The sequence below is a fragment of the Gekko japonicus genome, unplaced genomic scaffold (genome assembly GCF_001447785.1).
Source record: "Gekko japonicus isolate JY-2015 unplaced genomic scaffold, Gekko_japonicus_V1.1 scaffold1390, whole genome shotgun sequence".
Classification (NCBI taxonomy): Eukaryota; Metazoa; Chordata; class Lepidosauria; order Squamata; family Gekkonidae; genus Gekko; species Gekko japonicus.
In genome coordinates, this window is record NW_015161994.1 from 46,665 (window position 1) to 60,957 (window position 14,293).

Here is a 14,293-nt window from a genome sequence, read left to right on the forward strand (position 1 = left end):
AATCCAGCTCTCACACTGACAAAGCCATATAGCTTCTTCTCTCAAATTAGTTTATTTATTTATTTATTTATTTATTTATTGGATTTCTTCCCCGCCCTCCCACTGAAGCAGCTCAGGCGGCTTACAAACAGTTTAAAACAACATACAATTTAAAACCAGCTAATTGAAAATATAAAATACAATAAATACGGTAAAACTAAGTAAATACGGCAGCATCCTATGGTAAGGTGCAGTTCTTATTTGAACGCTTGGTGAAACAGCTCAGTTTTCACAGCTCTACGGAACTGCTGGAGGTCTAATCTCATTGGGGAGCTCATTCCACAGCATTGCCGCCACCAGGGAGAATGCCCTGGACCTGGTTACTGCCAACCTGGCATCCCTAGGCCCAGGGGTGGGGGTGGGGAGCAGGTAGTGAGTGTTGTGTTCCAGACCGCAGTGCTCTTGGGGGAACATATGGGGAAAGGCGGTCCCTCAGGTAGGCAGGCCCCTGACCATTTAGGGCAGTGATGGCGAACCTTTTAGAGACTGAGTGCCCAAACTGCGACCCAAAACCCACTTAAGTGATCGCAAAGTGCGAACACCGCAATTTAACCTGAATACTGAGGTTTTACTTTAGAAAAAACAACTCATACATTAACTTAAGATGATCCAAACAAAGTAAGGAAAGCAATCCCAAATGCTTTAATTTACTTATTTGGCAGAGAATTCGACAGTTTTATGATGGTCTGGGCCTGGCTGGGGCAATGGCATGCGTGCCCACAGAGAGGGCTCTGAGTGCCACCTCTGGCACCCGTGCCATAGGTTCACCACCACTGATTTAGGGTTTTAAAGGTCAAAACCAGCACCTTGAAGCAAATCCGGAATGCTATTGGAAGCCAGTGCAATGACTTCAGCACAGGCTGGATGTGCTCCCACCTGGGGAGACCCATCAACAACCTGGCTGCCGCATTTTGCACCAGCTGCAGGTTCCGAAGTTGCCCCAAGGGCAGCCCCATGTAGAGAGCATTACAGTAGTCTAACCTCGAGGTGACCATAGCGTGGATCACTGAAGCCAGATCATTGCGTTCGAGGAAGGGGACCAACTGCCTACTCAGCCAAAGGTGGTAAAAGGCTGCCTTGGCAGTGGCTGCTACCTGGGCCTCTATTGTCAAGGAAGCATCCAGGAGCACACCCAAACTCCTGACCCACAGCGCTGGCACCAATGGCGCCCCACCGAAGGCCGGAAGAGGGGCCCCTAACCCTGAGCCATTCCAATTCAGGCAAAGGACCTCCATCTTCATCGGATTCAGTTTCAGACGACTCAACCTAAGCCATCCTGCCACGTCCTGCAACGCCCGGTCCAGATCTTCTGGGGTAGAGCCAGACTGACCGCCCAACAACAGATAGAGCTGGGTGTCATCGCATATTGGTGACACCCAAGCCCATGCCTCTGGGCAATCTGGGGAAGGGGGCGCATATAGATGTTAAATCTGGTCCATGGGGTTGCGAAGAGTCGGAGTCGACTGTGACTGAACAACAACAAAAAGCATTGGGGAGAGCACTGCCTCTTGGGGCACACCACAGACTAGTGAGTGCCTTCGGGACATCTCCTCCCCAAGTGCCACCCTTTGTCCCCAACCTTGGAGAAAGGAGACAAGCCATTGCAAGGCCAGCCCCCGAATCCCCACATTGGCGAGGCGGTGGGCGAGCAGCTGATGATCGACCATGTTGAACGCTGCCAACAGATCTAACAACAGCAGCACTGCCGTACCACCCCGATCCAGATGCCTCCGGAGGTCATCCGTAAGGACGACCAGTGCTGTCTCCGTCCTATGACCCGGGCAGAAGTCAGACTGGAAGGGATCCAGCGTGGAAGTGTCATCCAGAAAGCTCTGCAACTGTATCGCCACTGCCCTCTACTAATTTGCCCAGATAGGGCAAATTGGAGACTGGTTGATAGTTGGCCAATTCGGCCAGGTCCAAGGATGGCTTTTTAGGAGAGGGCAGACCATTGCTTCCTTGAGAGCCCCTGGGAATAGACCCTCGGAGAGGGACCTGTTGAAAATGTCCCTAAGGGTGCCTCGCAACCCCTCGCGGCCAGCTTTAATTAGCCAGGAGGGGCATGGATCAAGGCTGTATGTGGTTCGATGTACAATTGGGATCAATCTGTCAACCTCCTCTAGGCTGAGAGGGCTGAAACAATCCAGAATGGGACCAGAAGACGTGCATGGGGCCTCAAGTTCGCATACTGTCTCAAGTGTGGCCGGGAGGTCTCGGCGGAGCAGCAAGACTATCTGCAAAATGGATCACAAAAGCCTCACAGTCTATATCCAATTCCCTGACATTTTGACTGCTCTAAGGCATGGTGGTTAGAGACCGAATCGTTCTATACAATTGTGCCGGGCACGAGCTTGCAGACGCAATTGTGGCTGCGTAGAACTCCTTCTTCGCAGCCTTAGTTGCCATCTCATATGACTTCATAAACATTCGATAGGATGATCTTGACGCTTTGTCACGAACCCGCCGCCACTGTCTCTCTAGTTGTCTGAGCCTTCGCTTCATCAGTCTCAGCTCCTGGGTATACCAAGGAGCTAGCCTTGTGCGAGGGCGCAGAGGGCGTCTGGGAGCGATCTCGTCAATGGCTGCCGAGAGTTGGCTATGCCAGTCCTCGACTAGCTCATCTAACGAGCTGCCAGGGGGCAATGGATCCCGGAGAGCCATCTGAAGCCGCAATGGGTCCATTAGGCTCCGCAGGCAAGCCAAATCCACTCACCGCCTAAACAGGGTTGGGGTGACAAGTTCACTCAGGCCCTCAGGGCATGGTAATTCGACCATGGAACTGCCATAGCAGTAATCCAGTCATCTGTAACCCCCGTCGCAAAGATCAAATCAAGCGTGTGACCGGCCTGATGTGTGGGGACCGTTACATATTGGGAGAGTCCCAGAGCCGACATGGACGATGCCAGATCCACTGCCCGGGAGGAGGCTGCATCGTCAGCATGGATGTTGAAGTCACCTAGGACTAACAGCCTAGGGTGCTCCAACACCCAGCCTGACACAGCCTCCACCAGAGATAGCAGGCTGTTCGCCGATGCGTTGGGCGGACAGTACACTAGCCAGACAGCCAGACTCTCCCCAGCTTCCCATACAAAGCCGGCACACTCAATGCCTGCGATCCTCACCACTGGGAGCGCCCTGAAGGAGTAAGCCTCCTGAATGAACAAAGCCACTTCTCACCCCCGCCCCGAAGTCTGAGATTGGTGAAGGACCGAGAACCCAGGAGGAGCCAACTGGGAAAGAGCAACAGTCTCCCCGTCTCGTACCCAGGTCTCGGTCACGCATGCCAGTTCCATGTCCTGCTCCAGCAGGAAGTCCCACAGGACTGAGGTCTTATTGTTTATGGACCTGGCGTTGCACAGCACCAATGTCAGAGAGGAGTTTTTTATCCTTGCCCCACTGTCTGCCACCTTTGGGATGGAATGCAGGCTGGAAGGTGGCCTAGCTTCTATATTTCTCTGCCCCCTTCCTTTCCATCTCCACCTGGTCCCACCGCAATACCTTCCCAAGAGTACTGGAATTCCCTGCCCAGCCATTACTACCTGGTGATCTTCGTCGGCCGCACTCGGCTCGAGCCACAGATTCACCCGTTAAGTTGGCAGATATTCCGGCCTATTACATGCTGCTACTGTTTGATAGAAAACAACCCATTTATAATTATCTGCTGGCTATTCCTAATCCGAATACAGTACAGGGTCTATCCTAATCCTTTTCTCACAGCCCTAACAGTAATCTTATAGCTTCTGATTGCCTCTTTTTCTATTTTTCTATTTTCCCTTATCCAAACCTACTTTCCCAGCCAGTAAACTACATAAAAGCTGGGGATCAATGGCATATTTACTAAAGCTAATATTAATAATCAATTTATCAAAAATCAAATATAGGGCCATTAGCGCAATTAAATATTAATTTTAGCTCCTTAAATAGAACTCTAAATCTGATTAGATCCAACCCCCAATTAATTAGACAACTTGACACAGCAATCAGCTAGAGCCCCCTCTAAATCAACTCCCCCAATTAATTGGCAAATAACCAGAGGTCATTTCGGGGGGGAACGCGGGGGAACGCAGTTCCCCCGGGTGAGGTGCAGGGGGTGGGGCACATGACGAAGCCCCGCCCCCTGCTTCCGGCCGCCCTGCTTCCAGCCCTCATTCAGCCAGGAGGAGGCAGGAGAAGAGGGAGGGTAAGTTGCTTCCTCCCCGCCTCTCCCCACCCCTGCCAGGGGCCAGGGAGGGCCTTGGCAGGGCTTCCTCGCACTCCCGCTGGCCTTGCAGGTCCACCGCCGGGCCCCTGATGTCAGGGTGTGTGGCATATGCTAATGAGTTATGCTAATGAGTTCCCCTAGCTCTTTTTCTACGAAATGACCCCTGCAAATAACTATTATCAACAGCAACTAGATCCAACCCCCGATCAATTGGGCCATTTAACAGTAATCAATTAGTACCCTCTCTAAGTCAGCCCCCCCAATTAATTGGCAGACAACAATTAGCTAGTCACAACTAATCAAGCCCCCCGATCAATTAAATCAAACCAGATTCATCAATTTAAACAAGTTACAGCAGTTAATTATATAGGTCGTAGCAGCAGTCCACTCCAAATCGATCTCCTTCAGGCCTCTTCACCTCTAAGGATCTGGATAGTAGCGGGTAGCTTGGTCTTAGTGCTCGGGCCCAGAATCTCCTTGTGGCCACCGCTGGCTCTCCTGCTCTGTCTCAAAATTCCAGAGCAGTCTGAGCACAGTTCTGAGCAGTTCTCTCTTGATGTAAGATATCACTCCACTCGTCCTCCACCACTGTCGCAGACAGGCACTGAGGTCAGGAGAAGTTGTAGTCCCACTTTCTCGATGCCAATCTCTCAAGGGAGGAGATGGAGCCTTGCTACTCTTGGGGCAAACGCACAACTCCCAAGGAAGGGGATCAGCCTGAGTCAGGGCCGGCACATCAATCAGTGCGGTCATCTGGTCTTCATGAACCTGATGGTTCTCGGCTCGAACAGTCCGTTCGCCCCGCCCCTGTTGGTACTTAGCTCGGGCAGGAAGAAGGAGGGTCCCCTGGAAGACACCACCCCCCGTAGACACCCGAGCCGTCCGGCACTCCTCTATGGCTGGCTGCTGCGCAGCAGGCGCCTCCGCCATCGACCTGGCAGTAACAAGCCGGTCCCGGTTGGCCAGGCGTGCGCCCCAAAGTTGCGACTGCCCCAGCGGTGCGCAATTCGTCCAGCTGCCTGCCGCGTCTGCAGCCCCAGTAGGAATCCTGTGCCAGCCCAAGGATCCGGATATTGGTCCAGCCCAGGCAAGGCCGCCTGGAGGCTTCTCCCCCGTCAGTAGCTTCGTTAGCTCAGGGGAGGTAGGATTCTCGATTTTTCGTCCCCCTAGTCTTGCCTTCCACTCTTCCACACCTGGTCTCCAGCTCCAGTTAACACCATACACATTCTCTAAATAAGTAACCCATTAATTATATTTCCCTGCAATTTCTCTCTAAAAATTCAGACTGCCCATATCTTTTCATCCTCCTTCAATTAGGACATTGCATGTATAGAGAGTAAATTGTTTCAAATTAAAAGTCCTTATTTTATAGCTTTAATTAGTCAGTCAAGAAAGCGCAAAAGTTAGAAGTACCTTGCTTCAGGTTATATTCATAAATCAATTGGTTGTCAAATAACAATGTAAATCAGGTGAAGAAACACACAGTAGATAAACAGTTCTCAACAGCTTAAAAGATCCAGTTTTAGTAATTCTTTATCCCTTCAGCCAATTAAAGCCATGCAGACTGTCAAAAAGTGCTACTTCCACTTATTTGTAAAGTTTAAGTTTCTCTTGCTTTCTTTGAAAATGTCTCATCAAAATCGTTGTTCTTTTGTGCCTTTGATTTTTGAATGTCCCATCCTCTTCTGGTCTGCCTGTGTACGAAAACAAGCAGCCTTGTGTCTCGAACCCTGCATCGGCTACATTATATCCAACCAGCCCATCAAAGCAGTAGCTGGGTAAATCTCTCATTGTAGATATCGAGTGTTGAAGCAGGTCCGGTCGTTTTTCATCTTGTATAGTGTCTGACATCATCTGATTTTGTGCCTCTGTGATCTCCTCTCCGAAGCTCTCCCAAGGCTTCCAGGTCAGCAGTTGTAATTTTTTCCATCAATTGGCTTTTTAAGCAGTCCCAATCAATGTTCCCTCTAAGCTGTAGAGTCCTGTGAGCAAAAAATCTACTTTGTGAGCTACCAGCATTAAAGTTGTGAGCAGGTGATTTGGCTACTGCATAAATTAGTGTGTTCTGGAGCCATCCTTCCTGAGCTGAGACAAAAATGTGTGAGCCGGAGGCTAAAAAACTGTGAGCTAGCTCACACTAACTCAGCTTAGAGGGAACACTGGTCCCAATAATCATCTGAGAACATCAGTATATTTCCATCCATCAAGCAGTCTCTCTCCTCAGCTGAGAAAGCCATCTCGCACGTCAGCAGACACAGTAGAACAACATTCACTGTGTAACTACGCAGGCAAAGAAACTACATCCCGCCACCATTTTAGATCCACGAGAGCCCGTTTTCCTCTCCATAATTCCAACAAAATTCTTTAAGCGTGAAGCCAGTCTCTGTAACGATATTTCCCAGGTAGCAGATAGAAAATTTCAAAGTGTTATTGTGCCCCTTTGAGTTTGATGCAATAACATTCCCGGCACTCTGGCTCCCCCTCCTTTTGCCTCTGGGAGAGATTTATAGGGGCAATTAAGTATCCTTTTCCCGAGCTTGATGATTATAAATAGAAGAAAGGTTACTCACAGGGTCTTTGCCAGGATGATTTGTGGCGAGGTATGGAGGCTCTGATTTGGGGGTTGAAGTAGCTTTCCAGTCGTGAACTCTCCGGCTGGTCCTTTGGAGCTTTTGCTTCAAGACAAACTGAAACCTTCGACTGCTGTTGCCACAGTTTAAGTCTTCTTCTCCCAGTTCCTACTCCCGAGGGTCTGGTGGACCCTTGTCAAATCTGGAGGAGTCCAGAAATGCCAAAAAGGTCCCCTAAAAAGACTCCAAAAGCTGGCGAGACCCAGAGCACTTGGACACTCAACCACCTCGCCTCTCCCTCTGCTAAAATTTCAGAACAGTACTTTTTAACAGTACAGTATCTGCGTTAAAGCGAGTAGAACTTACTTTCTCCATAGCCATTCCCTACTTTCTTATTCTTTATGATTTTTGTTCTCCTATAGCCACTGCTTGTTTTTTAAAATAAATGTAGTCTTCCCTGAACCTAGGAAACATGGTGAACCATAAATACATAATTCTCATATTTTTAGAATAAGGAAGAGCTGTAATTTTAAACTGTGTTTTCTTTCAACTACCATTAATTTTCTTCTTTCTCATACTAAATGAATTTCAGTCGAAACATGTGGATGATGTTTTTAAGTATCAAAATGCTGCTAGTGATCTTTGTGGCAGAGCTTTGCAGAGTTTGACAGCGTCTTCCAGTTATCCCCATCCCATAAACTGTTGTCACAGCAGACAAGTAAATGTTGTCTGATACCAAGAATACCACCAAACCAATTGCCCATTGATAACTGTACTTGCATAGAAAAAACAGTACCGTAGATAGGTAACCCAGTCTGTAACCTAAATAACTCGTAGAAGGCCTAGTTATATTTTTCATACTAAAAGACTGAGGCAGCAGTCTAAACACTTGGAGAGTAAGTCTAACTGAACTTGGAAGAGCTTACTTTTGAGCAAACATTCGTGGGATTGAGCTGCAAGTGAAACAACTCATCCATAGCCTGAAAGCGCCTTCCCACATTTTGCTCAGGCTGATCGAGTCACCTAGTGGAAGAAGGGCTGCTACTGCTGGTAACAACTCCAAAGGTAAATTAGAAAGTGTTCCCCTTCCTAGCTTCTCATTTGGCTACAGGTCTTGAACACATCTGTGTGTTCCAAATCACCTTAAAGGAATAGATTTCGTAGTCAGCTTGTTCTGGACAGGGTTGCATTTTCCCTGAAGGAACAAGTTCACATCTTGTGCAGGAGCTACTAGATTTGTGTTCACAAAGGTCTTTTATGTAGTACATTGTACCCCTGCCCAACTTGAATTGGTGCGCCAGTTAAAGCATTTCCTTTAAAGGCAGGATCTGGCTAAGGCTGACCATGTACTAGTTTCATATAGGTTGCATTAGTGGCATGCACTTTACATGGGGCTGCCCTGTGAAAGTGATTGCGAAATTCAGTCGCTGCGAAATGCCAAAGCAAGGCTGCTGACTGGTACTAATTACTGTGCTTGTACCTTACTGAGTCTGAAATGGCTTCTTCACAGGTTGAGTATTTGCTTCTGGATGCAATTCAAAATGCCACTCATGACCTTTCTAAAAATCCTAAATGGTCTGGGGCCACTTGTTTCCACAGGCAAAATACCCGAGAACTATAATATTTTACAGAGGCCCTGCTTCAGGTCCTGCCACTGTCAGAAGTGAAGGTCCTTTTCTCTAATATTGTCAGGCATGGCACTCCTTTCCCACAACAATTGTAACAGTTCCAGGTTAAGACAGGTTCAGCCAGGTGTACCACTTTCGGAAGTTGTGCTGGTTTTGATATGGACTGTATACTGTTTCTTTGACGTTGTTATTGTAATGTCTATTTTAATGTATTGATACTTTATTGAAACATATTAATTTTGAAACACGAGGGTTTTATTTGGAAGTTGTCCTAGGTGCTGAAATATTTTAAATACATATAACTGTTGGCCCTCAGTAGGGTTGCCAACCTCCAGTTGGTGGCTGGAAATCTCCTGGGATTGCAGCTGAGCTCTGGGCGGCAGAGATCCGTTCCCCTGGGGGGGGGGAAGGGAAATGGCTGCTCTGGAGGGTGGGCTCTCTATGGCATTGCACCCCACTGAGGTCCCCTCCCCTCCCCAAACCCCGCCCTCTCCCCCAAAATCTCCAGGTATTTCCTCACTTGGAGCTGGCAACCCTAGCCCTCAGCGAGGAATAAGGAATAAATATATAAGGGAGACATTTATTACTTGTGTCTGGCATGCAGACAGAATTTCAGTACAAAATTCAGCACCTTGACTAGAAGCCAAAGGGTGTGAGAGGTGTGGGACTGACCCTTCAGACCGTGAAGCTTTGGTGCCTCTTGCAGATTCTTGCCATGGGTTTCAGAACAGCTATGAAAATTCAGCAAATGTGCAAAGATTAAGCAGGATGCAGAATAGCTACAGTTTTAGGGCAGAGTATTCAGTCCCTCTCAATCATGGCTTTCCAATATGGTGCAGTGAGCCATTTTAAGGGTTGTTAATCTGCTTTTAGGAGCTGCGGTGGCTCAAGTGGTTGAGACGCTGAACTGCAGGCTGTGGAAGAAGGTCGGTAGTTCAGCAGTTCGAGACCTGAGTTACCGCATGACGGAGTGAGCTCCCGTCTCTGGCCCCAGCTCCTGCCAACCTAGCAGTTCGAAAGCAAGAAATTGCAAGTAGATAAATAGGTACCACTTCAGTGGGAAGGTAACAGTGTTCCGTGCGCCTTGGTGTTTAGTCATGCCAGCCACATGACCACGGAAATGTCTTCGGACAGCGCTGCCTCTTCGGCTTTGAAACGGAGATGAGCACCGCAACCCTAGAGTCGGATTCGACTGGCTTTCGAGCAAGGGAACCTTTACCTTTACCTAATCTGCTTTTAATTTTAGGCCAAACCAAGAAAACTTTCATGGTTTGAACTGCCTTCCTGAGTCAGAACATAAGCAGATGGAAATGCTCTGAAGGTACAGAAACACAAAGCTGTGCAAAATTGAATATTATGTTATTGGTCTGCAGCACTCTGCATGTAAGCAGCTGTATGTATCTTCTGCACCCCAATGAATTAATGCATTACTTTGAAGCTTTGTCTGCAAGTCCACCCAGTATACATACAGGCTGTGACTGGAGAGGAATTGGGGAACTGCTCATATCTCTGCAGGAAGACCCAATTGTATAACATGGATTTAGAGTGAAGATAACTAACAGGTTCTCCCCCTAAGTACACTGAAGAGCAAGCCCTAAGGTGGCTTGCAGATCACCATCATGTCTCCAGTAGCCGCCTTCAGCAAGGGTTGCCAACATCCCAGAGGGATAATGGCCTGTCCTTTTAATAGCTGCTTAATGGGATATTATTTACCTCCATGCCATGAAAAGTTTCAGCTGCCCATTTCCAAATATTAAGCCACTATTAAAATGACAGGGCATTTTTCTCCAGGCCTGATGGCAACCCTTGGAAGCTTCCTGCTTTCTGAGAGTCTTACTAGAAATAATAGTAACAAACTGGTATCTTTTACAAGGGTAATTTATTGCTGGAAAAATCTGACGGTTGTTTTGCAATTAAATGCATGAAGTAACTTAAGCAAAATGGAGTTTCTGAGACTAACAGTTATTTTACCCTCTTTCTCTTTCCAAAGCAACTGTTGAAGACTGAAGAACATAGCTGGTCACTCGCAGAACTGATCCATGCTGTAGTTCTACTTACACACTACCATTCACTTGCCTCCTTCACATTTGGCTGTGGAATCAACCCAGAGATTCATTGTGATGGTGGTCACACCTTCAGGCCTCCCTCTGTCAGTGACTATTGCATTTGTGATATTACAAATGGAAACCACAGTGTGTGTGAGACACAGGGCCCAGTTAGAAATATTCCAGTAAGTATTTCCTAGATCTTTGCTGGCCTTTCCTGAGGGGTAGCCATGTTAATCTTTTGTAGCAAAATGAAACAGACATCCAAAAACAGGAGGTTTCCTATTTGTATGCGCACATTTGGAAAACTTGGATGGGTCACTGCTGTTTTCTTAATTGTGGAGGACACACAAAGTGGAGGACACACAAAGTCTGATGTGTTTATATTAATCTTTACTGTGCAAGGATAGTAATGTACATACTGCGATTGGACTATAATTTCTGTGTGAACTTTTGAAAAATTGCTATCTAGATCTGCCATGTGTTCTATGTGTTCTTGACCACATGGAGGCATGTGTACAGGCCTGTCCCTTTTAACAGAGGCTTAATGTGTGGAAATGAACAGCTAAAGCTTTTCATGCCATGGAGGCAAATAACATCACATTAAAGGGACATTTTTTCTTCAGGCAATTGGAAATCCTATTGATTACACACACACACACCGCTCCCAGAGCATCTGCCACTGGAAATGTTTGCTTCACGGGGGGAAAACACTGGAGAAGGAGTCAGGAACAGTGAATACAGATGAATATCTTGACTGCTGCTATGCACCAGGGGGGTATAAATTGCACAGCTTTGCATTTCCTTGGTTTTTAACCAGTTAAATTGCCCAAATCTTCTGTCTTAATTCTATACATGTACTTCTTTGCCATCAAATATAGTGAGGAGGAAAGTGAGGCAGGGATACAAAGTGAATTTTATTGAGTGTTTCAGTCACAAACAACCAAAGGAGAACTATAACAGCAGCACTATATGTTGGGTACTACAAGATAAAAACACTCAGTATATATTGGGTTAAATGTCTGTTTTGTTGTTACAGGAAATCACATGCTTTTGTGTAAGCCAATGTTAGTTTAGGCCCCCCAGCCCGGGAAAATTCTTCCTGTTCCAGGATTTTGATTGGAAGCAAAGTGTCAAAGTGTCTTTGCATTTTATGGCTCCTCTTCCTCTCTTTGTTTGCTGTTCTGAAGAAGCGTGTAAGAGAAGCCATTGCAGCTCTTCTAGTCTCGTCCTTTGTAGAGTGAAGATGTAGGGATTAGCTCTGTTGTTATTTTCCTCCCAGTTACCTTTCCCTGTGCTAGAATGTAGTAAAAACTTTTATATTTTAAAACACACATGGACTCTGAGTCTGATTATTGCACTCTGGCATTGCTAAGCTGTTCTTTTCTCTGCTGAATCACAATTTTCATAAAGAAACTCCAACAGATTGGTTATGGGCCCAGTGAAGCTTCTTGCTGTGCGAATGCAGAGTGCTGCTAGAAATAGACCAGAGAAAAGCAACTCATGTGTGTTAGGATTTTTTCTAAGGTAGAAAAATTTTACTTTTAAAAATCGCAATTGGATTAATGGTGTTCAAGCAACGCTCCTGAGTTTTTCTTCAAGAGCCTGTGGAACCAGTCTGAAGGGCTGTGTTTTCAAGCCGGAGAGAATTCCTGTGGCGTTTTGACTTGGATCATCTTTTTCCCGCGAACTGAAGCAAGCTCAACAAGCCGTGCTCGAGAGTCGAACGAAAGAAAAAGGGGGTGAGACCGATCCTGCCCGGAGCAGCTGAAAAGGCTTGGAGTCCCGCACATAACAAAAGGATTGCCTGTTCCCCTCAGCGCTCTCAAGTCTTTGTTAACGTATAAGAGGAAAAATCATTATCAGGGAACGCTCTTGAAAGATACAAAATGCATGATAGACGGGAGATGTCCCAAGCTGCAGATGACTTGTCTGTGTTAAGTGTTAGCTCTAATTGTGAGAGCAAGAATAGCAAGAGAGAGTTTAGGTGCCACAAATGTGGGAAATTGGGGCACTTCGCCCGCCATTGCTGGTCAGAGAGTTTGCCTAAATCAAAGGGTTTGCAGAGACAAAGAGATCAGACGCGTCCCACCAAAAGTAACCGCGCTGAGGCTAACCACTCTGAAACAGGAACCCCAAAGGGGCGTGGCCAAGGAAACCCAAATGTTCAGGCTGAAAGACGGAATGTGTTTGCTGTAACAGAGAGGCAGCCCCAGAAATCAGATGTTGTGAAGCGAGGAAGCAATATGCATGCGTTGACTGTCACTGGAAAGTGTGATAGGGATGACAATCTAATCCTGGTTGATAGTGGAAGCGTTTATCATGTTTTTAATTGTGAAAAGTGGTTTACTGACTTGGATAGAAATTGCAAGCCTGCTCTTCAAGGAGCTGAAGGCGAAACCCTTTCAGTCACAGGGTCAAACCATTCTGTTTGGTTTGAACTCTGATGACAAAATTGTTGAAATTACACTCAAGGACTGTGTGTTAATCCCAAACGCAATAAATAATTTGATATCCACAAGGAGAATAATGCAAAATGGTAGTTATGTTGATCTTAGACCAAGCTATGGAAAGATATGGGGCGAAAATGGATTTAATGTGATGCTGGAAGCAGACAATGGTTTTCATTACCTGAGACATATTGCTGATGCTAATTTTAATGATGATGACAATGAAGCTGAAGGAATGGTATGCCAAACCAGGTCAGCTGACTGCAATCATAAAGACTGTTTGTTTGCCTGGCATGTAAAGTTCGCTCATAGAAATTTAAGAGTGTTCAACAGTTATTGAAGGAATGCAATATTGAAGCAGCAGAATGTGAGCTCATGAGAAATGGCTATGATGTTTGTCTGAAATCTAAAGGCACAGCTCCCTCTTACAAAACTAGACCTCATGACTCCAACACTAAGCTTCTAGAGTGTGTCTACTCTGATTTAGTTGGTCCTATACGTAAATCTGCTGGTGGAAACCGATACTTTGTCAGTTTTCTGGAAGCAAAAACCAGATATGTTTATACCTACCTGCTTAGAAGCAAAGATGAGGTGCTTGACAAGTTTAAATACTATGTATCTGTTGTTAAAAACAAATTTGGCAAGGCACCAGAAGTGTTGTTCACTGATAATGGTACAGAGTACTGCAGCAGTGAGTGTCAAAGATTCATGGAACAAGAAGGAATTGAACATAAGACAACAGTTCCTTATTCGCCCCAACAAAATGGAACAGTGGAACGCTTAAACCGCACCATACAAGAAATGGCGCGTTCTATGCTAATGCAATCTGGACTTTCAGAGTCTTACTGGGCAGAAGCAGTCCACACTGCCGTTTATCTGCATAACCGAGTTCCATCTAAAGCTACCAATAAAAGCCCTTTTGAATTATGGCATAACAGAATGCCTGGACTTAAACATATAAGAGCCTTTGGATCTAAAGCCTATGCGCATATACCAAAGGAGAAAAGGGGCAAGCTTGATCCAAGAGCAGAGACTGGTATCCTAGTCGGATATGCCTCTGGGGGAAAAGGGTACAGAATCCTAAACCCTGAAACTGGATATGTTAAAGTGTGCAACGTGGTACGTGTAGATGAAAGCAATGTTTTACTAACTCCTAACCTGGCTGAGTCCACAGTGCAACCCACTACACAGGATCCTACAGATGTCTCCTTCTTCGACGTGTTCGCTTGGCAATCTGCGCAGACCACCTGTGAACAGGCAGGTCCATCTCCACGAGAGAGTTCCAGCTCAGAAGGGGAACCTGGAGAAGCTACGCCAAGGGTAAGAGAGACAACCACTGTGAGACAATCGGCAAGGAGTA

General features: G+C 46.5%; 1 protein-coding gene across 1 annotated transcript in view; it reads left to right on the top strand.

Annotated features, from left to right (window-relative positions):
- Positions 1–14,293, top strand: part of SESN1 (sestrin 1) — a 53,977-nt gene that overhangs the window by 29,808 nt on the left and 9,876 nt on the right. The window contains exon 5 of the mRNA XM_015405404.1: positions 10,429–10,668. Coding sequence (XP_015260890.1) covers positions 10,429–10,668 — 240 coding nt within the window. The remainder of the gene's footprint in view (positions 1–10,428; positions 10,669–14,293) is intronic.